This window comes from Spizellomyces punctatus (assembly GCF_000182565.1).
Source record: "Spizellomyces punctatus DAOM BR117 chromosome Unknown supercont1.7, whole genome shotgun sequence".
NCBI classification, from domain to species: domain Eukaryota; kingdom Fungi; phylum Chytridiomycota; class Chytridiomycetes; order Spizellomycetales; family Spizellomycetaceae; genus Spizellomyces; species Spizellomyces punctatus.
In genome coordinates, this window is record NW_015971543.1 from 1,031,142 (window position 1) to 1,054,262 (window position 23,121).

A 23,121-nucleotide genomic window follows, 5' to 3' on the forward strand; every position below is an offset into this window, starting at 1 on the left:
CACGCGGGATTGAAGGAACAGCTTTTGGAGGACGCCATTTGGCGAGCTTTCGCCATTGGTTTTTTCAACAGATTGTTATCCCAGGCATTGGCATTTACACGGCAGAAGTTTACGTATATTGACGGCTCAAAAGTCAAGTTATCGAGTGGCCTCATTCCTGTCCTGGTGGGGTAAGAACTTCCCCGCGAGACTGGAGCGTATTGACTTGTCCGCAGTTCTACAATTCCCTCACCATTGACTCTCACGGCTAGTTTGCCCTCGGCAGTAAATGTTTTGGGTAGCCAGGAAATTTACATCAACCATTGTACATACTCTTCCTTCGATTCATACCGCTCTTACAACCGATACTCCGTCATCTCAACAGTCACATTCGGTTCAAACTGTAGGAGACTCTCCGCAATCAGAGGAGCCTTCAAGTGAAAATCAAGTTACCGAAGAAAAAGATTCCTCGTATCAACCCCCTTCTACCACTACCGTAGCAAACCCACCAAATACTGGTACTGGACCCTCTGAGACAGCCACGCGTGCAGTACCTCGGCCAGTTCCAGAGCGAATAACACTCCCCGTGCGTCCTCGATCCGCTGTTCAGCCAGCATACCAACGTCTTGCAGTCGTCATGTCGCATCTAAACGGTGTAAACGGTGTAAGCCTATCTGGCCGAACACCCTCTCCGCAACTGGCCAACGGTCCAGTTTATACACAGCCACAGGACACACAGCTACTCTCCGCTGACGGATTCCTGGAAACTAGCGCGTACGCTAACCGCGCTCGCCGTCTTATAAAGATGGTGAATACTATGCGCGATGCTGGTGCACATATGGATCTAGACTTGCCTACCATCGTGGTTTGCGGAAACCAAAGTGTTGGCAAAAGTAGCGTCATTGAAGCACTCTGCGGAGTTGTGCTTCCCCGGAACGAGGGAACTTGTACACGATGCGTAACCGAAGTGCGTCTGTCCGAACTTGACCGAGATGGGAACAGTGCTGGTCTCACTGCCGCGCCTTGGTCTTGTACCGTGAAATTGCGTTATGAATTCGATTCAGCCGGAAGACCATTAAAAGCCGTAAAAGAATTAACATTCGGAAAGGAGACTTTCAACAAAGGAGACGTGGATATACTGGTCCGCCGAGCTCAGAAGGCCTTGCTAAATCCTTCTACTGACCCTGTACGATATCTCGATTACATGTTTGACGACTCATCTGCCGCGACACGTGATAAAGAAGCTGCCAGCAATGAGCTCAAGTTTGTAAAAAACGTGGTCTGCTTGGATATCCGTGGCGCTGGTGTCAATTTGACACTGATTGATCTCCCGGGGATTATACGAAGCGTTGACAAGAGGGAGGATTCGCAGTATATAGATCTCGTGCAAGATTTGGTACGCTCTTATATCAGCAAGGACAGGGCCATAATTGTTGCCACCATCACATGTAAAGATGAAATCGACAATCAAGTGAGCTACAGCCGGTAACCTAGCTTCCTATATCTTAAGAAACTCATCAGTATACTCCTACTATAGGCTGTCGTCCATATGGCGAAGGAGGTTGATCCTCACGGAATGCGCACTCTCGGTGTTCTAACGAAACCAGATACCATAGAAGCGGGAACACATGACCGATGGCTGCAAATAATGCTTGGGCATCAATATGCTCTAAAGCTTGGATATTGGATGATCAAGAACCCCACAAAAGCGGATCTTGATAAGGGTATCACATTCGAAGATGCCAGGCAATTGGAGGAAGCCTTCTTTTCCGGACAGCTGCCATGGTCGACTATCCGTCGCCAACTTGATCGGTTCGGTATTGATTCTCTACGGCGAGAGTTGAGTCGTCAGCTTACCATGTTGACCGAGATGTCAATACCGGAAATGCAAAGCCGAACGGAGGAAGCCATACAAGCAACAGCTTTGGAACTGAGTAATCTGCCGCCCTCACTTGGAGAGAACTCTCGAATCGAGCTTTTGCAAATGATCCGACATTTTTGCACTCTGATCAATTACAATGTGACGGCACATCAAGACTTTAAGCAATTTTACCAACAGATTCGTGTACATTTTGATGTCTTCCGCGAAGCAGTTGCTGCTACCCGTCCCACATTTGCTATGGCGCAGAAAGGTGGCCAGCCGACGGCCCCACCCCTGTCTTTATCATCCTCGATCTCGTCCTCCATATCTTCAGTGGTAGGATGGGGAAGCTCAGGGGACGATGCGCGACGAAAAGACATTCCAAAGCATGCCAAAATACATAGTGCTGATGCAATGGAAACTGATTTGAAGAAACCCCTCACTGTAGCCGACGTCCGACGTATAATTGACGCCCAGAAAGGCAGGGAACTGCAAGGATACTCTGCATATGACGCTTTCACATATGTCGTGACCGCCTTTCAAGAGGAGTGGGCGAAGCATGGACAAACGTGTTTGGCGGCGGTATCCCATGAGCTGCATACCTTGGTTGGAAAACTGACAGAGGATGTATTTGGACGTTTTGTTAACCTGCAAGGGCAAGTGAGGTAACAATCATGAAAGCGTAACTTGCAAAAGCAAACAAATTTATTCCGCTCACCTCGCTTACCTTGATGATAGGTTTGTCATTCAAGCTTTCCAAACTGAACTGTATCGTTCAACGTCAGAAGTCGTTAACAACCTGGTAGCTATGGAGCGACGATATCCATTCACAATGGGCTCTGAAGAATTTACTCGAACAAAAGCTGCCGCTTTGAACGAGTTCCGCTCGCAATTGGAAGCGTCTCGCGCAGGGACAACAGCCGGAGCTGCAGCCGCAAGTTCCCAATCAAAGGCCGAAACCGTTAACAAAGCTCTAGCTGCTCTTGCCGAAGCTGGCTACACAGGTTTAACGGCTCGAGACCTCAGCCGTCTCCGCGCAGAGTCACCCGACGATGACGAAGTTCTCCATGTGATGTCGGCCTCCCACGCTTATTTCCGGGTTGCATGTCGACGATTCAGCGACAATGTCCCCATGAGCGTCGATTTCCATTTCTTGTCCCGCTTTGCAGAGTTGTTGGAAAAGGAGTTGGTGGGACGATTGGGTCTTTTGGAAAAAGATAACGCTGCTGTACGTTTTATGTTGCAAGAAGATAGATTTGTTGCCGAGCGGCGAAGGGCTCTGGAAGAACAGCGAGTGAGACTGGAAACAGTTTGGAGGAGCCTGCACGAATTTGGATTTTAAGGAAGTAAATATTGGATATGAATGTTTGCTGCGTAGGTAGAATCAGAGAGATGAAATAGGGAATGCTTTTTCCATGTTATGTGCCCCTTTAGTACAGGGGGTCGTTTTACTACTTTTCACTGTTGCTTAATGTAGTTATTCTCAATTCTCAAAATTGCAACCTATTTTGGAGCTGAGGACCAGGCTGCACTATCTGTCAGGTTATTTTTTCAGCTTTTGCAAACCCAAGCTAAATGTAGTGAGTGGTGTTATGTACCGCTTTCCTCGGGTTTCATGTTATCTGAAACGGAATGAACAAAGGTCCATGCCACAACCCATCTCACTGTCTTGGCCTGCCTTAGTGTCTTTACCACATGGCTAGCACCTTGTGTCCCCTCAATAGCCTCAGTAATGAGCGCAACATCCTCTTTTCTCCCTACCAAGGACGTAAACCACCCCACTCGCGTCCTCACCAAAGGCTGTTGACTCTCCTCAAGCATTCGAAGTATGAAACTAGCTTCTCCGCCTTCAGTAACCATTTCGGATGCTGAACCGGTACAGACAGCAAAGGGTTCCAAGCGCTTGGTCGTTCGCGCCTTGTGCATTTGGTTTTTGCTAGAATAGAAAGGGGGGTTGCACATGCAAAAGTCGTACCTGCAAATAACTTGGTAAATGCTATCAACGTTAAAATGATATCAATATGGTTACTCACCGATCCCTCCAGATCGTATCCAGCAGTGGAATGGGCAAGACGTCCTCTGTCTTATTTAGGACGACATGGATGCGAGAGTGTAACTTGTTTCGTTCGACATTGGAAGTCGCGTATGCCGTGCTTCGTGGGTCGATCTCTGTGGGATCAAGCACTTTATGAGCAATGATTTGCGTACACGTCTAATTGCATCTTTTCACATTATGGAAAAATGCCGCTTGTCAGCCAAGTCGATACAGAAAAGTCTTCACTCATTCCCATCAGCATAATACTGGAGTGAACCTTGGAAAGTGCAACCAATATTTTTCATGCATCCCCGCACCTTGCCTTCAGAAGGCACTGTCGAAATCACAAATAGTAGAATACTTGAGGGCATTCTGGTTTGCCACTACATACCGAGGGCAACCATCTCCCATTTGGCGTTAGTGGAGCAGGCCAGCAATGGATAGATGCAGGATGCGCCCGTTCCGCTGTTGAAAGTGCAAAAAAAGTTTGAGTACTGCACACGAGTTTTCAGAACTGGTTTCCAAGTACCGCACATGTCAATTCCTCGTATCTTAGCATCTGCCGAACGACTGGTATCTTCTGCCAACAGGTCTTGGATCAAGAGGACGTAATCTAACCTTGAAGGGCATTTCCGTGAATACACTGAAATTTGCTGTACAGCTAATGGTGAAGACCGGCTTCGCACCTGTTAGGCACCTGAAGGACCGAGTACAGAGTAAAAATCAAGTCAACTACAGAGCAAAGGGCATTGGTCCACTGCATCAACCAACCGGCGGGCAAAGAGTATCCAGAGGAATCTCCAGTCTCAATCCAAAATCCACCCACAAGAGTGCATACGTTAATTCCCTCACTGCCTTTGGGTCTTTGAAGTCTATTGTAGATTGCCCATATTTGTTTTTGCGAATGCTATTCCAAATAAAAAGTGATTTAGTGAGGAAGACGCCATAGGAAGTCACAGTAGTCTACAGTAAGAGCATAGATGAAGGAGACACGTGGCGGCTTACTAGGGACGTAGATGCTGGTACTTTTCAGCTAGTGCTCCAAAGTCTGGACGGTCGCTGTACGGATTCCGCTCATGCATCGCAATCTCAAAGTCTGGGATGTCAACGAGCTGTCATCACTGATGGGTCACGTGCGAATATCACATCCTAGCCTCAACTTTCAGAAGACGACCGACTTGTTTTTATTTTCTATATTCAACTATCTTTATATTCATTAAATACAAGTGTTCCTACTCCATGCCGTATTTCAGCGAGCCAAGGCTTATTCTGTCCCTATCTAAATTACGCCAGTATCCGTAAACTAACAGCTCACCATAACAGCATACGCGCAAGCTGTACAGACAATGCCAGCCCTACAGACACGCCAATCAATTTGGCCGAGCGCTGACACCAGCTTCCATCTTTTCCCCTAGGTTCAGGTCCAACAATTTCCATACCCGAGGGAAGTAATGCATCGAGTTCATCAAAGATCTTGGCATTGAGCTCAAATGCGAGCTTGGCTTCTTCCACAATGGCGGCTGGATGTCAAGATAGAGTAAGCGTGTCAATCATAACGAACCTTTGAGGCAAGGAAATTCTTACCATGATACTCCTCCGGCACCTCGTCCAATCGACTTCTATATAAACTTTTAAACTCTTTCATGGTGGATGGCAAATGAGTAAACGAATAAAAATGACTGCCTTGCCCGTCTGCGGGTAAGGATAGCGCTTTTCGTATTTTACGAGATAAAATCTGGCCTCCTGAGAGGTCACCAAGATATCTGACATAGGCATGCGCTACGAGCAGTTCCGGTTGGTATTTGCTAACGTGGCGGATGCGGGAAACGTACGCCAGAGTGGCGGTGGATTGCGTAGAGGGTGTGCTTGTAGAGCCAGTCAAGAAAGCCAGATCTGATTGGATCCATAACGAGTTCAGTGGATGTGGGACATTGACAACTTTCAGAAACGGATTTTCTCACCGGCTACTATGCTTTCGAGTCGATCCAGCTCTCGCGGAAAATGAATCTTTTGTACAGCAAGATGCTTGCTATTCTTTTCTAGTTCCTCTTCCAAGGCACTGCAAGCACATTGATCCACGTCAGCTTTCCGGCCCAGGTGTTACCTCAGGCCGATAGAGGTTTTCCTCACCTATAGATTTCCTGAAACGATGTCAGATAGCTGATATAGGTCCTCTTATCGACATTACACCTTAAAAACTCTCGTGTGAAATGCGAGCGCTCTGCATTACGGTGCGCCTCCGCTGTGCCCTCTCGCAGCGCACGGGCAAGACTGATCTCGTCTTGCATGTGCATGGTCGGTGGTAGGTAATTGTTGCGACAAAAGGTTGCAGACTGGGGAGAGACAAGAGATTCAAGTTAGGATGAACCGGTAGCGAACGGACATGCGCAAGAGGATTTCCCGTCGGAAGGCATGACCCAGGTGGAAGCAGCGCTGCAAAGCGCAAACTTCAAATTGCGGGGACAGTGTCGCAAGCTTAGTCATCAAGCTAAGCCACTCAATAGCAGCCGTTTGGTTGGACTTTCCTGACGGAACAAAAAGTGACGGAAAGGCGGAACTTTTGGTGCAATTTCCAACCCATTTCGGCTTTTGGTGCGGAGGGGATCATGGCTTCCTTTGGGCATTGCTCGACGGTATTTTGCTTCTTCCTTGTATTCTTTGCAGGTAACAAAGCCGTTTGTTGAGAGTTGCGTCACATGTTTGGAGAGTAAACTCACACCTTTTTGATTGACAGCATGTACACTCACCTCGGTATCGGCCGGTAATCTCACAATAACATGCTCCCCAAATCCATGCCCAAAGTCCATTCCCTACAACTCCTCCCTTTCCCTCCTCGTCGACTATAGTCCAACCGTTGCAAACACAGCTCTTCGCAATTTAACCGTCTCTTACACATTAACCTACATTCCGGCGGGACAAACTCAACCACAAACAGCATCATACATGAATACGTCTCGTCCAACTAGCGAAAAAAACATTACTCTGCAGATTTCGCCTAGCACGCAGCTAAATTTGACTGCACCGCTGCAAAACAATGGCCAGCTACGGACGAGATTTCTGTACACTGAAGTGTTTCAACACGATGGAAGCTTTGCGGGAGCAGCTACAGAAGATGGAGCAGAGTTTGAGGTGTTGGGTGTAAACGCAAATAAAGCGGAGGGAACGACGCCGACTCCCTCAGCGCCTGGGACGGGTTCCTCAACAGCAACCGCTACTCCACCTCGAAGTGTGCTAGTGTTGGGAAGTGCCGCCATGCCAACTGCAAGGGCCGGTGAAGTAGCAAAGGCTTTGGGTAGCGCGGTGGCGGCCGGAATGGCAGGAATGTTCCTCTTATAAGCGTTGTGTTTATCTCTATGTACAGTATATGTTCATAGGCGTCGTTCAACGCCATTCCGAGGCGAAAGAGAATGACGCAGTGTATTTCTTTAATTGGGCTTTTTGTTTAGATAGTCTTGTAGTTACCATCATCATCGATAGAAATATAATTATGCAACTGCTAGAGTCACTCTGTTAAAGAGAGAAGGCAAAAGTACAGCTACACAGGAATAACATCGCACTGCGCAACAACAGCTTGTAAACTCAAACTCAAGACACAGACAAATGCACTAAATCAACGGGAATCCACGCTAGCGCTTCGCCTCCTGCGATAAGGCGACGGAGACCGACGTCGACGAGGCGAGTAAGATGGTTCCCTACGGCGACGGTAGTCGCGGTCGCGATCGTCATAATCGCGACGGTAGCCACCTCGAGAGCGTGAGCCTCCCCTGTCGAGATCCCTACCCATGTAACGGCCGGGTGTAGGGCTGTGGGGCCGCTGAGTCAAAGAGAAATCGACTCGCATAGGCCGGTCATGCAGGAACTATTATCACAATAAGGAAATACAGGGCTTGGTTAGCCTGTTTGGATTCCCACGAAAAGCCCACCAAATAGGACATACCGTTCCGTTGAGTTCCTGCCTGGCTGCAGTAGCCCCTTCGACGTCCGCAAAGGTAATGAATCCAAAGCCACGAGACTTCCGGGTCTGTAAAAAAATGTTACGAGTTGCACAACACTATACAAGACAGTGAGCATCAGAAAGACCCACCCAATGGTCGTAGATAATTGTGCAGCTCTCGATACGGCCATAAGTGCTGAAGAGCCTTTCAAGGTCTTCTTCTTGTGTATGCAAACTCAACCCAAACACACCAAGAACTTTGCTTGGCGTAGGATGTTCCTGAGAGGACCAAGTCAATGTTAACTTGACTGCAGGTGTAAGGCGGCGATCAAATTGTTCACCAACCCTGTCTTCACGAGGTCCCCTGGGAGGACGGGGAGGTGCACGTCGGCCGTAAGGAGATCGGGAGCGACTTCTTGACCTCGACCTAGAACTGAGAGAAACATCCGTTAGAGTGTACAAGAATTGCAGATCTTGCACCAACATTTTTAACTTTACCGGTGGGATCTGAATGTCGACAAGAATCCGAGAAGCAATGCATGAAGAAAGCAAAGAGCCTTTTAGAACTTGAACGGATGGCAATTACAAAGCGTCATCGTCTGTAGATGTTCTGTCGCGTTCTTTCAGCGTAGACAATTCTTTATGTTTTGACATGCTTCTGCTTCAAACGCCTTCACATGTTCTTTCTTGCGACGCGTGAAGGTTGATGCTTCTTGCGTTCTTTCCGCTTCAAAGAGACATCTTGAAGAACTGTTCCCATTTCTTTCCCTTCCTTCCCTAGCACTTTCTGCGTTTTTTCTCGGTCATGAACCGTGATGTTGCCTTATTCTTCGCTTCCTTCCCAGACTATTTTGTTCTCTACCCATGAACACAAAAGGACACCATCAAACCACACCACCAAGGGTTGCGTTCCAAACTCTCTAACACACTCTCCCGGTGCAGTGAGGAGTATTACTACATACCTCCGCTTTGTGTACCTGTCCCGTGAAGGGCTGCGGCTCCTGCTGCGGTCACGTCCACCACTTCGCTTTTTCTCACCGCGAGGACTGCGGGAGCGAGAGCGCGAAACAGACCGGGCCCGTGGAGACCGTTCCTGAACCATTTGAGCTCCAATGTCAATACACGGCGTAGATGTTACCGCTTGCTAGAGTGCATACTTACGCTGTGGCCGTTCATTGCTAGTGTTGGAAAATGCTTGAAAAAAAAACGCTGCCGGGTTGATCGTCGAGATCAGAAACTTTCTCCCAACCTCCATCAACAAAAGGGGGGTTGGCCACAAATTGAAAGCGCAGTTCACGTGCTCTCATTTGATCGAATTACTGCGCCACATTAGCTAATATATTATCAAATATCGCGTTGTTTTCGTGTGGTGGAACGCTGGCAGCTGTAGTGCCCCCAACTGACTCGCTCAAATCGGGACGGTTGGCCCTAATGCCACTGGTCCATTTTTTTCCAGTTTTGCTCGAATCGTAAGGAGCTTATAAGCGCTTGCCAAGTGCTGGTCGCTTGTTATCCTTCCTGCTCCTCGCCATGTCCGGTAACGCCTTCACGTCCCTTACGTCCGCAGCCCTCATTTCCCTTAGCATTCTGGGTTCTGCATACATTGTTACCCATCCCAACCTTACAGTACCAACAATTTCTTCGATTGTCCCTACAGCGGCTTCGAAAGCAGAGGTCCCAGTTTCTAAGGCATCCCAGTTGGCAAAAAATGCGTCCGCTGTATTGAGCAAAAGGGCTGGTGCGATCATCATGGGTGCAATCGTCACCGTTGGTCTAGGTCTAGGAGTTGTCTCCTACAGAAGGAGTAAGTCACCTCTGATATGTTATTAAACATGTGTAATGTACTGACAAAAAGCTGGTGTAGAGCGGTCAAGCATCCCCAAACCCCCCAGAAAATGATCGGGGTGCATTCCCTGCCATTTCACAAAACAGAAAATCACATTAGTCGTATCCTATTTTTATATATACTGCTAGCAGAACTCTGAGACTATTGTTTTAACCTAGGCACAATGAACGAAATATAATAGATGTAGCAAAGAGTTGTTCATTGGGGTGGATAGATTACTTCTTCATTCTTGGTTACTTGAATTACCTGTCCTAATGACAACATCTCCAACCTCAATCCGCCGACGGTATGCTCGAGGGAAGGTCTGGCTCGAAGGATGGCGATGACTCAGCCGTTGGTATATCACGTGATGTCGACTGAGCCCGTAAAGCTCTCCTCGCTGGTCAAAGGTCGATCTTGCTTCCACTAGCTTACCATGTCTGATAAGAAACCACAAAAGGCCAAGTTGCCCTGGGGTATCGATAAGCCAAAGCCAGGCTCATTGAAGGTAGACAGCCAGGTGTCCGCACTCTGGAGGGCCGTGTTTGGAAAGCTAACTAATTGTCCCATAGAATATAAGCAGTAGCAAACTGCAAGCGTTCAGCGTCGGAATAAATAAGAAGACACCTTTTCAAAGGCAAAAAGAGGAAGCTGAACTCAAAAAGAAGGTACATAGTCACCAAATTCATTGCCACCCCGGACTGAAGGCGTAACTTGAGCAAACCCTTGAACTCCATAGAAAGAGGATGAGGAGGCAGCCAAGGTCTATGCAGAGTTTGTGGCAGCCTTTGAAGACGATGCGTCGAAGCCGAAGGGATGGGTTAAAGGAGGAACAATTGTGCCGACAGTGCTGTACAATCAGGATGAAGCAGACGGCTCCAGCAAGCTTCCACCAAAGAAAACCTTGTATATGCCACAACCATTCGTGAAGGCTGGCGCATCTGCCCCTCCGCCTGTGCGGAAACCAGTTATCGAGTCAGAGCCAGAGCCAGAGGTTAGTAAGGCGGAAATGCTCGTCTGTGTCTATAGGCTGTATTTATTTAAATGTCTCTGCCTCAGCCTCCCGTGCCAAAGTCACAACGGAAACGAAACCTGGATATGTTTTTGGAAGAGCTCAAAAGGGAGCAGGAGGAGCGCGATCAGCGCCTTAAAGCAAAGCACGCAAGACTGGCGGGCGGAGGGGAGCCGAGCTCGGACACCTCTTTCACGCTACGTGCAGGTAGAGGATTCATTGTGAAAAGATCTAGTCTTTAAGATCAGGTCTAAGTGCCTTCATATTTAGCTTTTGAGGATAAGCCTGGATCGCACGATACAGGAGATCCCGAAACGACAAATTTGTACGTGGGCAACATCAGTCCAGCCGTTGATGAGGAGAGACTGTGCAGAGAATTTGCACAATACGGGCCGATCGCCAGTGTCAAAATCATGTGGCCAAGGAGTCATGAAGAAAAAGAACGACAGAGAAATTGCGGATTTGTGAGCTTTATGACTCGGGATGATGCTGCGAATGCTTTGAAAAATCTGGACGGAAAAGAATTGATGGGCAATATGATAAGAGTCGGATGGGGTAAGGCGGTGGCAATCCCTCCCAAACCTGTATACGGTAGGTTTTCATTCGAACTCCGCAAACAAAGCGCCGATTGGCTAGAGTGAGGATTTACCGTTACTTCTAGTTCTACAAGGCTCTGCTCAAGCTCCCCCGTCTGGTCTACCTTTCAATGCTCAGATATCTCGGAGCCAAGGAGGTACGTTGTTTCTGTGGCGGCAGGCCGGAGATATCAGCATACCCATGCAAGAGGTAAATGCTTCTAGGCTTTGGTGCCATTCCACCACCTGGAAGCTTCAAAGCGGCAACAGTAACAGGGAATGCTCGAATGGAGGTGTGCGTAACGCGACCGAAGGATCAGCAAACGATCGCGACGATACATCGAATGATCGAGCGAGTCATCAAATACGGGCCTGAGTTTGAAGCCATGATCATGGATAGAGAAGCGGACAACCCACAATTTAGATTCCTTTTCAAGAACGACGTGAGTTGAGCCAGTTGCTCGCAACGATACATAGTATCCGATTCAGATTCAGTGCGAAATGAGTAGAGACTAATCAATCAGACCGCAAACTGGTGCCTTAGTCTGCTGAGCATGTGTATTATCGATGGAAGCTTTATTCGATTCTACAAGGCGATCCAAAGAACAAGTGGCCGACCGATCCATTTCAAATGTTTGACGAAGGGCCTGTTTGGTTACCACCAGAGATACCGTTCGATGAGGAGGTTAGTCGACTGTTGAATTTGCATCTGTGTATCTACATATGCTTATCGTAAAAACAGCAGGTTGAAGGTGACATCTTGGACGTTTCAAGCGAGTCAGACGAATCGGGTTCAGATGTCGAGCGACCGCGACATGTAAAAGGGCCTCTTACCCGCATACAACGATTACGCCTAGAGAACATGCTTCGGAAGCTCAACCTTGAAAGGGGCTTGATCGGAAGGATTATGGTGTTCTGTATTAAGCATGCGGATGCATGCGAAGAGATCATTGACGTAATCACCAAATCACTTTTAATTCAAAGGACTCCGGTTTTTCCTGTGAAGATTGCGCGACTCTACCTTGTCAGCGATATCCTTCATAACAGCGCGACACCAATACCCAACGCGTGGAAGTATCGTTCGGGATTTGAGCGCCGCCTTGAAGAGATCTTCAGCCACTTTAGCGTCGTCCGGCGGAGCATTGCGCTCAGATTGAGGCAAGAGCAAATGCGAAAGGCGGTGATGAACCTTCTATCGATATGGGATAATTGGATTATTTTCCCCCAGGAATTTACTGATAAACTTCGTGAGAAATTCCTGGAAGAGGAGAAAGAGAGTGATACAAAAAGTGATTTACAGTCGCGGCTCCAGACGCAAAAGGAGCAGAAAACCGGGGTCTGGGCTTTGGATGAAGAAGACCCGAGGGAGACGGAGAAGCAGGCCGCCTCTCGAAATAACAATTGGGTTCAGAATGATGAGGCTGCGGAAGGAACTGGTGGTTGGACACATGATGTAAAGGTTGAAAGAGAACCTATCAAGTTTACGCTCTCCAAGCAGGAAGAAGTGTCGAAACCTATTCCGAGCGAGGGCGATCCGAACCACGGGGTGTTGGATATTGACCAAGAGGTAAAGCGGTTTGTGGACGAATTGGAATCCCAAGGGATTGGGTTAGCAGAACGGACACTGCAGGGAGAGGAACTAAGAAAGCGGCTACTGATGGAGTTGGTTCCAACAAATGAGCAAACGGACGAGATGGATGTGGAAGAGACGAATCATGTGGCTGCTGTCAAGCCCCAGGTGGAAGAAGATGAGGATGAGGTGGAAGACATGTTCGCGTAGCAAAAACACAATAAACACTATGTCTTATTGGACATGAAATTGCCCCCATTGTGAAAAGTTATGACAGCGCCTGCTGTCTGTATCTGACATGACATTAGGAAATTTATGGAATGTTTTGATGCTCGAGATCGACCCTTTGACCCTGAAGGGAGCCCTTCACCCCTGTTGAGATCTGTAACTTTGGGTGTGAAGTTATGGATTTTTGAATGTTTTGACGGTCGTATTGCCCCGGTTGCTTTCATAGTGGTTTTGTGATGTCCTCCTTTTTTCTCGTCACCCATTGATGATTTTATAAAAGACTAGTCTGCAAACTCCAAACCCCAGTCGCAGGGTATTCCACCACAGCCCGACCAGTCTCAGCACGTCATCACGTCACTCTGACCGACAGAAGTCCCCACGACTCCTTGGTTCCAAGACGTAAGGTGAGCCAAGCTTCACAATTCATAAGCCTCTTGTGACAAGTCTTAACGGACATTTTGCATGCATTGTCATTGCCATCTCATCCAGATACAGTTTTGCGCGTTGAATGACAATTTGCCCTGCGAGGTATTTCGAGAGCGGTGGACAAGAGACCTTTGAAAGGATTTGTCTCGTTGACATAACAGGAATAATAAGCAAAGCATCTGAACCGATAATATCATCTCTGGCATTCGTCAAGCGACTTTGTCACAAAGTCAGTTTCATCTGCAGGTTGTTGAGAATCTCCCGCGCGCGGTTTGCTCTGCCATTGTCTTCAGTATGTCAACACCCCCACCGGACACTGTTCATGCACCAACACCATTCCTCTACTGTCCCGGTCCCATCTTTTTTCCCAACCTTCACGTCTTCTCGCCATGCTTCCTACACACGCTCATTCCTACTATTCTGATCCTGTATCTCCTCGCCGTTCATATCTACCGTCGCTGGTTTCCAGCAGGCGGAAACCAACCGTCGATACATATATCGTCTGATGGGAGAACCAGAAACGGGAATGATTGGTCTTTTGGGCGGTTTCTGGGACGAACATCATGGTTTTGGCGGAGACGGAGTGGGCGAAATGGCCATCGGGGATCTGGTAACGTCGCAGGGCGGGGGGATCAAGGGTTGTATGCCCATGAAGTGGATGCAGAAGATGAGCGGTTACTGAATGGCGATGGTGAGTGATTTGTATGCTTTCGGGACGGTGCGGCAAAGCCGTTGCAAGGGCAGCGAGGAAGACTGACGGAAATGTTTCTTCTATAGTGCCAAATAACCTCGACCCAGAAGATCTGGTGACGGAGGGGGAGGTAGGGCCAGACGAGAGCGTGGGAGAATCCTTGGCGGAAACTCCTCCGACGCCGACATCAGAGGCGCCGTCCGGTGTGGTGCACGGGATTCAAATATCGCCGGCATATCAGCGACTTGTCAACATGAGCTATACCTTGGTCATATTCATTATTCTTGCTCACACCTTTGAGGCTCTATGGATTGCCGGACGCTTCCTCCCAAATAGCTCTAAGATGCCGCCATTCGAGACGCCGCGACCACCCGTGTACTATATAAGTATATATTCGCTCGTCGTCATACCATGGATTGTGCACTATCGTGAAATGCTACGTGATGGGAAGCAAACCGGATTGAGTTTCAGCATATCGTTCCAAGCCGGGCCGGCATCGGGACGAATCAAAGGGTTCTGGGTACTAGCATTCATTCTGTATCTTATCGAGCTAGCACACATCATTGTGTATTTGAGACACACGCCCACCATTGGGGATGAGTCTGCTTACACCTTCTCTACAGCGTTCGTCATAAGCTTCTTCGTTCGGTTGTCCCTAGTCTCAATCCTGCTTGTTCTGGCTGCGGCCATCGATGTCCATGCGAGGGCTGTGCAGGCCCAAGGCAGTTACTATATCGACGCCGAGTCCGGTGGCCCAGGTTCTACCGAAACACCTATTCCCGATATCTACCAGCCGCCGACGACGTTCGGAGAGTTTGCAGCTCATTTCAAAAAACTCTTGCCGTTTATATGGCCCAAGGGAAAGCACGCTCTCAAGCTTCAAGTTATGATCGTCGCGTGCTTCGCATTGCTCATAGTGGGGCGAATCATCAACCTTCTCGTCCCGCTTCAGTATAAGCGGGTTGTCGATGCACTTGGTGGATCCTTTGGGTTTAAGGACGGAAAAGATGAAAAAGGGTTGGCTGGGAGTCAACCAGAAGACATCCCTTATGGAGATATATTATTGTTTGTGTTTCTTCGGTTCATGTCGGGTGGTGTTGGACTTTTGAGTACTTTGCAGTCATATTTGTGGATCCCAGTGGGACAGGTAGGTGATTCGATAGTCCTTTCCGGCATAGCGGGAACCTCATGGTGGTCGTTTTTTCTTGAAAGTACACAACCCGCCAAATATCGGTCAAAATGTTTGAGCACTTGCACAAGTAAGGGGAATGCAATTGGTCCCAAGTTCAGCAGATGCTAATTATGGCTTTTACAGTCTATCCCTGCGTTTTCATTTGAATCGCAAAACTGGAGAAATATTGCGAGTACAAGGTGGGAAAATAGTGGGTATGATTTGAGGTCAGATTCGCCCGCTTAACTGCCATCGTATCAGATCGAGGAGTTGCGAGTATTGTCTCTCTGTTTTCTTCCATTTTGTTTAACATCGTGCCTACACTGGCCGATATCGCAATTGCGTGCTTTTATTTCACAATTGAGGTACGATTATTTGTCGTTCGTCATGTTGATATGCAGTAGACCTTACGATTCCCTCTTCCGTGCCAGTTCGACATGTATTTTGGGTTTATCGTGTTCACAACAATGGGATTGTACATTTTTTGCACAATCATCATCACGGAGTGGCGTACAAAGTATCGTCGTATTGCAAACTTGTTGGACAATGCAATGGAAGCCAAGGCGGTCGACTCCCTGCTCAATTTCGAAACTGTAAAATACTATAATGCCGAGGAGTTTGAGGTTGACCAGTACACCAAGGGTATGTCAATGATTTAGATCAACCGTCATGTTCTTGACATCGTACTGAATGCGGCATCTCTCTGTAGCTGTCAAAGAGTACCAAAAGGCTGACTTCACGTCAAGCATGACATTATCTGTGCTCAACACTACTCAAAATGTCATTATTCAAGTTGGGCTACTGGTTGGCTGCCTGCTTTGTGCCAAACGCATCGTGTACGACAAAACAATGACGGTGGGGGATTTTGTACTGTATCTTAGTTATATCACCCAGTTGTATGGGCCATTGAACTGGTTTGGGGTAAGTTACCTGGAACCTTTGATAAGCTTACTGACGTCTAATCGTTGGGGCTCGCTTTCTTTCCGGCGCCAGAATTACTACCGCGTCATCCAGGTAAGGCTGCATGCTTGGTTAATGGACAGGATGCGCATACTTATTTTTCCGTGCAGAAAAACTTTGTCGACATGGAGAAGATGCTGGACCTATTCAAAGAACCCGTTGAAATCGATGACCCGCCGGAACCCAAGCCTCTGATAGTGAAGGGTGGTGAAGTTGTCTTTGGTATGGCTGGCGCATGACATATCGAGGAAGTTCAGAATTGCGTACTGACGTTGAGTTCCCATAGATAAAGTGTCGTTTGCGTACGATCCGCGTCGACCTGTGCTGGAGGATGTTTCGTTCAAAGCCGAGCCGGGGTCGACTATTGCACTTGTAGGACCTTCTGGATCAGGAAAATCGACGATCCTCCGACTGTATGTCTACCTGTAAAATGTTGTCCTTGCTTGCACGTTTCGGCTGCTGATTGCGTAATGGTTAGATTGTTCCGTTTTTACGATATACAGCAAGGGAGCATTAGCATCGATGGGGTCGATATACGAGATGTTAGGCAAAAGGCTCTTCGAGGGAGTATCGGAGTTGTGCCGCAGGTATGTAAAATCAGTGTATTCATCTGTCTGGACATGCTGTGACGCATTAATCGACCAGGACACGGTTTTGTTTAACGATACCATTAAATATAATCTGCTGTACGGTCGACCGGGAGCATCGGATCATGAAGTGTTTGTTACTGCAGAGGCGGCGCAGATTCATGATAGGATTTTAAGCTTTCCTGATGGTGCGTAGAATAATCGTACTGATGCTTACCAGATTTACTGAGACTCTGTGGCACAGGGTACGAAACAAAGGTTGGAGAGCGTGGGCTGCGACTGAGCGGTGGCGAAAAGCAGGTTCGTATCAAGTACTTCCAACTACTTTGCCTGTGTGGGGACTGAACCGATTTCCATTCCCACAGCGAGTAGCAATTGCACGGACGCTGCTCAAAAATCCAGCCATCATCCTACTGGATGAAGCAACATCTGCCTTGGACACAAGATCCGAGGCGGCCCTCCAAAGTGCGTTACTGACTCGTTCCCGCACTACCATCGTCATTGCACACCGCCTCTCGACCATTGTCAACGCCGACCAAATTCTCGTCCTAAAGGAGGGCAGAATTGTCGAGCGAGGTACACATGAGTCCTTGATGCGCATGAGGGATGGTGTCTACTTTGATATGTGGATGAAGCAGCTGAAGGATGAGCAGGGGTTGGGTGGCCTGGCTAGTATGACTTCAATGGATCGGTGGCTATCGTCTACTCCTAGTGTAGAGGAGTTGAAGGATGATGATCACGATGTCGAGGAGGGAGAGGGCGAGACGGAAGAGGCGACAAAGGCCAAAAGGGAACCGACGAACTGGGAAGAGGTTAAGGATGCAGAGCAAGCTGTGAATGAGGATGTTCCATACGAGACTGAGCATATATCAAAGCCAAAGGAGGACGTAACTCCATCCGTAATGCGAGAGGAGTGTCCATCAAACGGCTCACCAAGACCAAGTGTTCTTACAAATCACGAAGAAGACGACGGCGACGTTGCAACGGAAAATGGGACAAATGGAAGAGAGTCTGTTGCGTCTACAGGGAGCGCCAAGCGGACTAAGAAGAAGAAGAAGGGAAAGAAGGGAAAGGGAAACGTGAATGGGGGAGGAGGTGCCTAGTGAATGTATGAGTGTACAGCGCAAGGGCCCCTGTGATCGTATGATAGCACAACAACTGTGAATACATCGCACTTCTGCATCGATTTATCTTGTTCACGGTTATGCGAGACTATTGCAAGCACTTGTGCACATATTTATTTATTCAACTTTTCTCATTACAGCATATGACTTTTTAAATGGCGAAAACAACTTTTCCCAAAGTCCGATAATCGACCTTATCCAAATTGGCATTCATCGCAAAGCGTTTGGCGATAAGGTAAAGCTCTTTCGTTGTCAGTTGGACATGTGGGCTGACAAGATTCTGGAGAACTGCCGGGGATACTGTGCCTGCAGGAGTTAAAATCAGGTTCACATCTACCAGCCAAAACAACAAAATGGACAGTAAAGACAAAGTAGTAACATACCATCTCGCGCAATATCGTTGTCCTCCAGCTGCTGTTGGATATCCCCCCATCTCTGCCCAATTCTTGTCTTTACTTGCTCCAAAACTCCTTTTAACGTCCATTCTTCATCCACCGTCAACGCCAACTCCTTGTCGCTCTGGTCACCCTTTCTCATCACCGCAACATGCTTGTTTGTTCCGCTCTCAGCACATGCCGGACGCGGTTCGCATCTTTCAGGAGGGAATGGGTCAGGCTCGGCCGTCGGGTTGCTTTCCAATCCTTGTTTAGTGAACACAGATTCGATCTCGGATGTAAAGTTTGTGTATGTGACTTCTTGAGGGGAGTTGGGAGTTTGGTAGAGTGTTGCGAGCGTTGTGAGCTCGGGCTGCGGTTTTTGCTGGTGTTAGCTTGCATCTGAGGATAAGCAAAGAATCTGAACGTATACCTCGGTCAAATCAGCAAAGAGGACTTTGAGCGCTCGTTTGAATTCTGACTTGGTCACTCGGCCGTGGTGAAGAAGATCAAAATCGCTCACAAAGTCTGCTACACGGATGCGCTCTGTTTTTGCCTAAGGCGACAGATGGATATAATGACGGGTCACGATTGTGCACTTAACAAGGAAGGTGCAAGTATATACCTTGGTCTTGATCCTCATCAGCAAGTCATGAATTTCTTGATCGGACAGCGGGATGCGGCTCGTAGCAAAATCCCCCTGTGGGGTTTTGATCGAGGTGAGGAAGATTGGTTGCAGGATGATTCGTTCATGGCGTACCTCATGCGTTGTTGTTGACCCTTCTTTGATCGCCTTGTCTATCTTGCCTGGTGTCGTAAGTGTGGTTGAGCTTATCGTCGGGCGAACAGGCGACGTCTGCTCCCGCAGCTCAAAAGGTACACCCTCCTCCAGCTCCCTTAGAAACGTTACGTAGCAGATCCGCTGAGTATTATCCTGGATGTAATCCCAATTCATCGCAGCATCTTTGATATAATCTTTTGTCGACGCCCCTCTGGAAGCGGCATCGACGAGTTTCCGGTTGTCGATGATGGAACTTGCATCGACGCCTGATGCAGCGCCCGTCAAGGGACCAGTGGCTTTGAGGTAGCTCTTGGAAAGAATGGCGAATTCTTCGTTGGTGAGCGGGCAACGGATGTGAGAGAGACATTGACGGAATTGAGATTTGGTCACATAGCCTGTTCGAAGCTGTTGTGGGTTTGCTGAGTGAGCCCTGATGTAATGTAGGGACTGATACACTTGCAGCACCTACCTTGTCAAAATCTTTGAAAAAAGGTTTAATGCTCGTCTGCCTCACCTTCAGGAAGTCACGCAGGGTTTGAAGTGTATCCTGCAGGACTTGGTGTTCCTGCTCTGTAAGTGATTTGTGCGTCAAGAATGGGTCGGGCTGAATGGGAGCTGGTTGCGGCGCAACCGAGGGTCGGGACTCTAAGTGGCTCTCGCCAAATACTGTAGAATTGGGTTGAATATCGTCTTCGCCGCAGAGGGAAAGGAAAAGACCATTTCAATTAACACACACCTCGTTCCACATCTTCCTCAAACACCTTCCATCGGCAACAGCCCTTCCGTTTACTATCCGCATATGCATCAACCAAAATGGTATACTCGTTATCAGAAAGTGGGACACCAATGCGGTTGATACCCCGAACAAATTCCTTGCGCGGGATAGAATATGAACGGAGTTTGTCGACATCGCGAAAGAATTCAGAGACCCTGACACGCTTTTGAAGGACGTGAGTGCGGATGGTGTTTAAAAGGATTTCTAGAGAAGGTAGTTGCTGGGGAGGTGGGGAGGTGTTTGTTGTGTTAGCGAGGGCTCCAGAGGATGACGCCGCCTTCCGAAGGTCGTCAACATATGCTCCATAGGCTGGGTCGAATAATGCGAAACCATTAGACAACATCATTCAGAGGTCAAAGCAGAATCTCAGAACCCAGCTATGCAGACTTAAACTCACTCTCAGGGTCAACAGCGCGAACAAACTCCATATAATTAATCTGGCCGCATTCCCGATCCTCAAACTTCTTAAACAGGATATGTAAATCCCGATCAGACAAATCGAGTCGCATCGTCGAGAGAAGGCGAGTAAAATGCGATCGTGTAACTCTGCCGATGGTATTCTTGCCGAGGTACTGCACCAGAGGTCTAGTGAGTGATCTGTGGATTGAGGAAGTAGAAGTGGGGAAACCAACCATGTCAAAATCCTTAAATAGTGGCTCCAGGAGGAGGTGTCGTTCCCTGATTAGAAAATGGAGACGGTCGAGAAGTTGAGCACAGCGGGATTCTTCTTCGGGTGGGAGTTGGTTGGGACCCTATGGCCATTGCATCAGATATGACTGAAGGATTGGGTTATCACCACTTGTCGATCGAACCTGCACCAAATCCTCTCGAGCAATGGGCCCCACTTCTACAAGAGGTTGCTTCTCGAGATGGTTGATCGTAAATACTGGATTGCATTGTGTGAGCAACTAGAATACAATGTCATAACAGAGCTAGTGACGCACCTGTATCTATCGACTCGCAAAAACTCCTATACAAGACTTGCTTCTCAGAGTCTTCATATACAGCAAGTAAGGCCTTCATTTCCTCTTCTTTAAGACGCAACGATGCGAGACAGAGTCCGGCACGGAACTGTACACCAACACATACGGCCATTAAGCCAAAGAGGAATTGGAGTAGTGAAGATAACCAAGAGATACCTGGGCCTCGGAAACAAGTCCATTATTATGTCGGTCATAGTCTCTGAAGAATTCGATCAAGCGGATCCGATCTTTGTAAACGCCTGGATCCGGAATGGAGCGCTAAACATCTACAGACACTTATTGAAAAGATGCGAAGGACACCTACGCTTCTTTATTTTATCCTCAACTTCGATCCATGATGGCGATTGCGCACCATATGTCTGCTTGGAAGGGTAGATGAGTTCCTCTGTACCGACTGGGACGTATTGAGCGTGGTAAGCATCTTTCGGATGTTTTTCAATAAGACCCGTGTCGTCAGCGCGTGGTCTTCGAACTGTGCCAAAAAGTTTAGAACGTTCAGTGATTGTGACAAATCGGGTCCCTCAGGAAAGTAACATGACGCACTCTTTCGATTCACATCTGTGTTGAGTTTGAAATAATTTACTGTATCTTCTGTGCTGTACTGTTCGATTAACATATCTTCTTCTTCTAGACTCAAGAGGTTTTGCGGCAAGCCTCTGCGAAATTGGTTGATGGTAACATATCCTGCGAGTACCTTACATTCAACAAAGCTGACGGTGGGTTTTATGAACTGTATCAATATCATACCATTATTGTGCTTATCAAAGTGCTTGAACCAGGTTTTGACATCCGAGCCATGCCATTTGACAAATGATCGAAGCTTGGTAATAATCCCCTGAAGGAGAGCTTCAGATGTTGGGGACAAGGCTCGGAACGGCTTTACCACTGCGATCTCGTGTTAGAAGGCTTGTACGATTGATGACGGTTGCCGATATGCTCGTGCTCACCCTCTTTCGGATGTGGAATCTGCTGAGTCGGGGTCTGTTCGAGTTTCTTTGCGCCAAATACTGTGGTACTCTCCGTTACTCTACTTTCAATTTACTCCATTGTAGGTATCCAATGTCTTGCTCACCCTTATCAATGCTGTCCACAAACGCCGTCCACTTGATCATTCGATTGGCTTTAACATCATATGCGCCCATCAAAACCTCAAATTCTTGCTCCGTGAGCGGGCACACCACACCCTTATGTAGCATTGCCCCTAGACATCTCCTAAACTGGGTCGCTGTCATGTACCCTGATCGAAGGCGGTCGAAATCAATAAACAGGTCCGCCACACGGATACGCTGGGCAAAGACGTGGGCGCGAAGTTTGTTTTCGACTTGCTCTACCGACGGAGGAGGACATTTAGACTGGAGGGCAAAATATAGTTGTGGGGGGCGGGGAGTGGATGTTGAGCCGTAGGCGCCAGCTTTACCGGCTGGGATAGATGCAGCGGGTGTGGGGAAAGCTCCCAATGGAGCAGTATGTGGTTCTGGATATCTAATGGCTGGAAGTTTGACTGTTTCGCGAAGGGGTATAGGGTCGTGCTACGAACATTGAGCTACTGATTAAGCCAAGAGACGATAGATGAATTCTACCTTTCAACACATTCTGTAATAACTTACACCCATTGACAGAGCCAATGCAGCAGGAGCCATATTGCCGCGAGAAGTCAAACAAGAATAATAAAAACTAGCCAAAAAGATGAAAAAGAATAAAATCCATCAAAATAAGCTAGTTATTTCATATTTTGGGTGACAAGGAACAAGAAAATCTCCGAGAAGAAAGTCGTCGGAGTTTTAACCGATACTTTATGACCAAGGCCAGGGCAAAGAGCGAGACCCATGAATCCACAAAGGATCAGAAATGCTACTTGTCTGCAGACCAAGATTGCAAATGGCATGATATGTCAAGCTAGAGTACTTGCGATATGCAAGCACGTAAAGCCAACGCAAGCAAAAGTGGAAATCATGATCAAAGTTAATGGCCACAACGAGGAATAAACCAAGGAAGCATCCTTACAATCCTTTTGATATTCTATACTATTTCCTACATTCTGGTCGGTCGAAAGATGAAAATAACCAGAAACTATCATTAAAACTGCCCGTCCAAAGTTTTGATGATTTGTCTCGTTCTCGATCTACTTCAAAGCGCAGACAAAAAGTGAAAAGGAAAATACATCGCCTTGCCCCTTTTGTTTTCTTGTTGTCCTCAACCTGCCCGTCTTCCTTTTATTCCTTCCTTTCGC

At 47.8% G+C, this 23,121-nt stretch overlaps 8 protein-coding genes across 9 annotated transcripts; 5 read left to right on the plus strand and 3 right to left on the minus strand.

The window, feature by feature from the left end:
- Nucleotides 1-18: 18 nt before the first annotated feature.
- On the plus strand, nt 19-3,358 carry SPPG_04709 (uncharacterized protein). The gene is made up of 4 exons (XM_016752940.1): nt 19-170; nt 252-1,450; nt 1,517-2,505; nt 2,579-3,358. Exons 2-4 carry the CDS (start codon nt 269-271, stop codon nt 3,180-3,182), a joined length of 2,775 nt encoding a protein of 924 aa, XP_016608424.1. The 5' UTR covers nt 19-170; nt 252-268; the 3' UTR covers nt 3,183-3,358.
- Nucleotides 3,240-6,169, minus strand: SPPG_04710 (the record flags this gene model as incomplete). Of its 2 annotated transcripts, none has more annotated exons than XM_016752942.1 (11): nt 3,240-3,815; nt 3,874-4,009; nt 4,267-4,340; nt 4,410-4,493; nt 4,562-4,572; nt 4,647-4,782; nt 4,881-4,971; nt 5,204-5,395; nt 5,460-5,768; nt 5,837-5,934; nt 6,006-6,169. In XM_016752942.1, the coding sequence occupies 11 exons, from the start codon at nt 6,167-6,169 to the stop codon at nt 3,431-3,433; spliced, it is 1,680 nt and encodes a 559-aa protein (XP_016608426.1). In that variant the 3' UTR covers nt 3,240-3,430. The 2 variants fall into 2 exon arrangements, with proteins under 2 accessions (XP_016608426.1, XP_016608425.1); XM_016752941.1 differs by having other exon boundaries at nt 4,405-4,493.
- A 252-nt stretch (nt 6,170-6,421) lies between these two features.
- Nucleotides 6,422-7,432, plus strand: SPPG_04711 (uncharacterized protein). Its single transcript, XM_016752943.1, has 2 exons — nt 6,422-6,539; nt 6,610-7,432. Exons 1-2 carry the CDS (start codon nt 6,482-6,484, stop codon nt 7,209-7,211), a joined length of 660 nt encoding a protein of 219 aa, XP_016608427.1. The 5' UTR covers nt 6,422-6,481; the 3' UTR covers nt 7,212-7,432.
- SPPG_04712 (uncharacterized protein) lies at nt 7,307-9,055 on the minus strand. Its single transcript, XM_016752944.1, has 7 exons — nt 8,971-9,055; nt 8,772-8,902; nt 8,308-8,316; nt 8,155-8,242; nt 7,960-8,088; nt 7,813-7,896; nt 7,307-7,734 (listed from the first exon to the last, which is right to left on the minus strand). Exons 1-7 carry the CDS (start codon nt 8,983-8,985, stop codon nt 7,486-7,488), a joined length of 705 nt encoding a protein of 234 aa, XP_016608428.1. The 5' UTR covers nt 8,986-9,055; the 3' UTR covers nt 7,307-7,485.
- A 168-nt stretch (nt 9,056-9,223) lies between these two features.
- On the plus strand, nt 9,224-9,865 carry SPPG_04713 (uncharacterized protein). Its single transcript, XM_016752945.1, has 2 exons — nt 9,224-9,613; nt 9,674-9,865. The coding sequence occupies exons 1-2, from the start codon at nt 9,340-9,342 to the stop codon at nt 9,706-9,708; spliced, it is 309 nt and encodes a 102-aa protein (XP_016608429.1). The 5' UTR covers nt 9,224-9,339; the 3' UTR covers nt 9,709-9,865.
- Nucleotides 9,866-10,062: 197 nt separating this feature from the next.
- SPPG_04714 (uncharacterized protein) lies at nt 10,063-13,043 on the plus strand. Its single transcript, XM_016752946.1, has 9 exons — nt 10,063-10,142; nt 10,207-10,302; nt 10,374-10,628; nt 10,694-10,853; nt 10,917-11,237; nt 11,308-11,379; nt 11,447-11,664; nt 11,766-11,906; nt 11,964-13,043. Exons 1-9 carry the CDS (start codon nt 10,071-10,073, stop codon nt 12,999-13,001), a joined length of 2,373 nt encoding a protein of 790 aa, XP_016608430.1. The 5' UTR covers nt 10,063-10,070; the 3' UTR covers nt 13,002-13,043.
- A 393-nt stretch (nt 13,044-13,436) lies between these two features.
- Nucleotides 13,437-18,040, plus strand: SPPG_04715 (uncharacterized protein). Its single transcript, XM_016752947.1, has 14 exons — nt 13,437-14,136; nt 14,223-15,283; nt 15,349-15,395; nt 15,452-15,507; nt 15,569-15,672; nt 15,739-15,949; nt 16,017-16,228; nt 16,301-16,321; nt 16,378-16,489; nt 16,554-16,680; nt 16,746-16,854; nt 16,913-17,042; nt 17,099-17,154; nt 17,220-18,040. Exons 1-14 carry the CDS (start codon nt 13,740-13,742, stop codon nt 17,955-17,957), a joined length of 3,381 nt encoding a protein of 1,126 aa, XP_016608431.1. The 5' UTR covers nt 13,437-13,739; the 3' UTR covers nt 17,958-18,040.
- Nucleotides 18,041-18,081: 41 nt separating this feature from the next.
- SPPG_04716 (uncharacterized protein) lies at nt 18,082-22,531 on the minus strand (the record flags this gene model as incomplete). The annotated part of the gene is made up of 18 exons (XM_016752948.1): nt 18,082-18,284; nt 18,362-18,725; nt 18,786-18,908; nt 18,978-19,052; nt 19,113-19,538; nt 19,603-19,799; nt 19,870-20,217; nt 20,306-20,480; nt 20,541-20,660; nt 20,721-20,794; nt 20,853-20,979; nt 21,048-21,130; nt 21,196-21,363; nt 21,435-21,575; nt 21,639-21,776; nt 21,839-21,898; nt 21,964-22,420; nt 22,499-22,531. The coding sequence occupies 18 exons, from the start codon at nt 22,529-22,531 to the stop codon at nt 18,130-18,132; spliced, it is 3,264 nt and encodes a 1,087-aa protein (XP_016608432.1). The 3' UTR covers nt 18,082-18,129.
- Nucleotides 22,532-23,121: the final 590 nt, after the last annotated feature.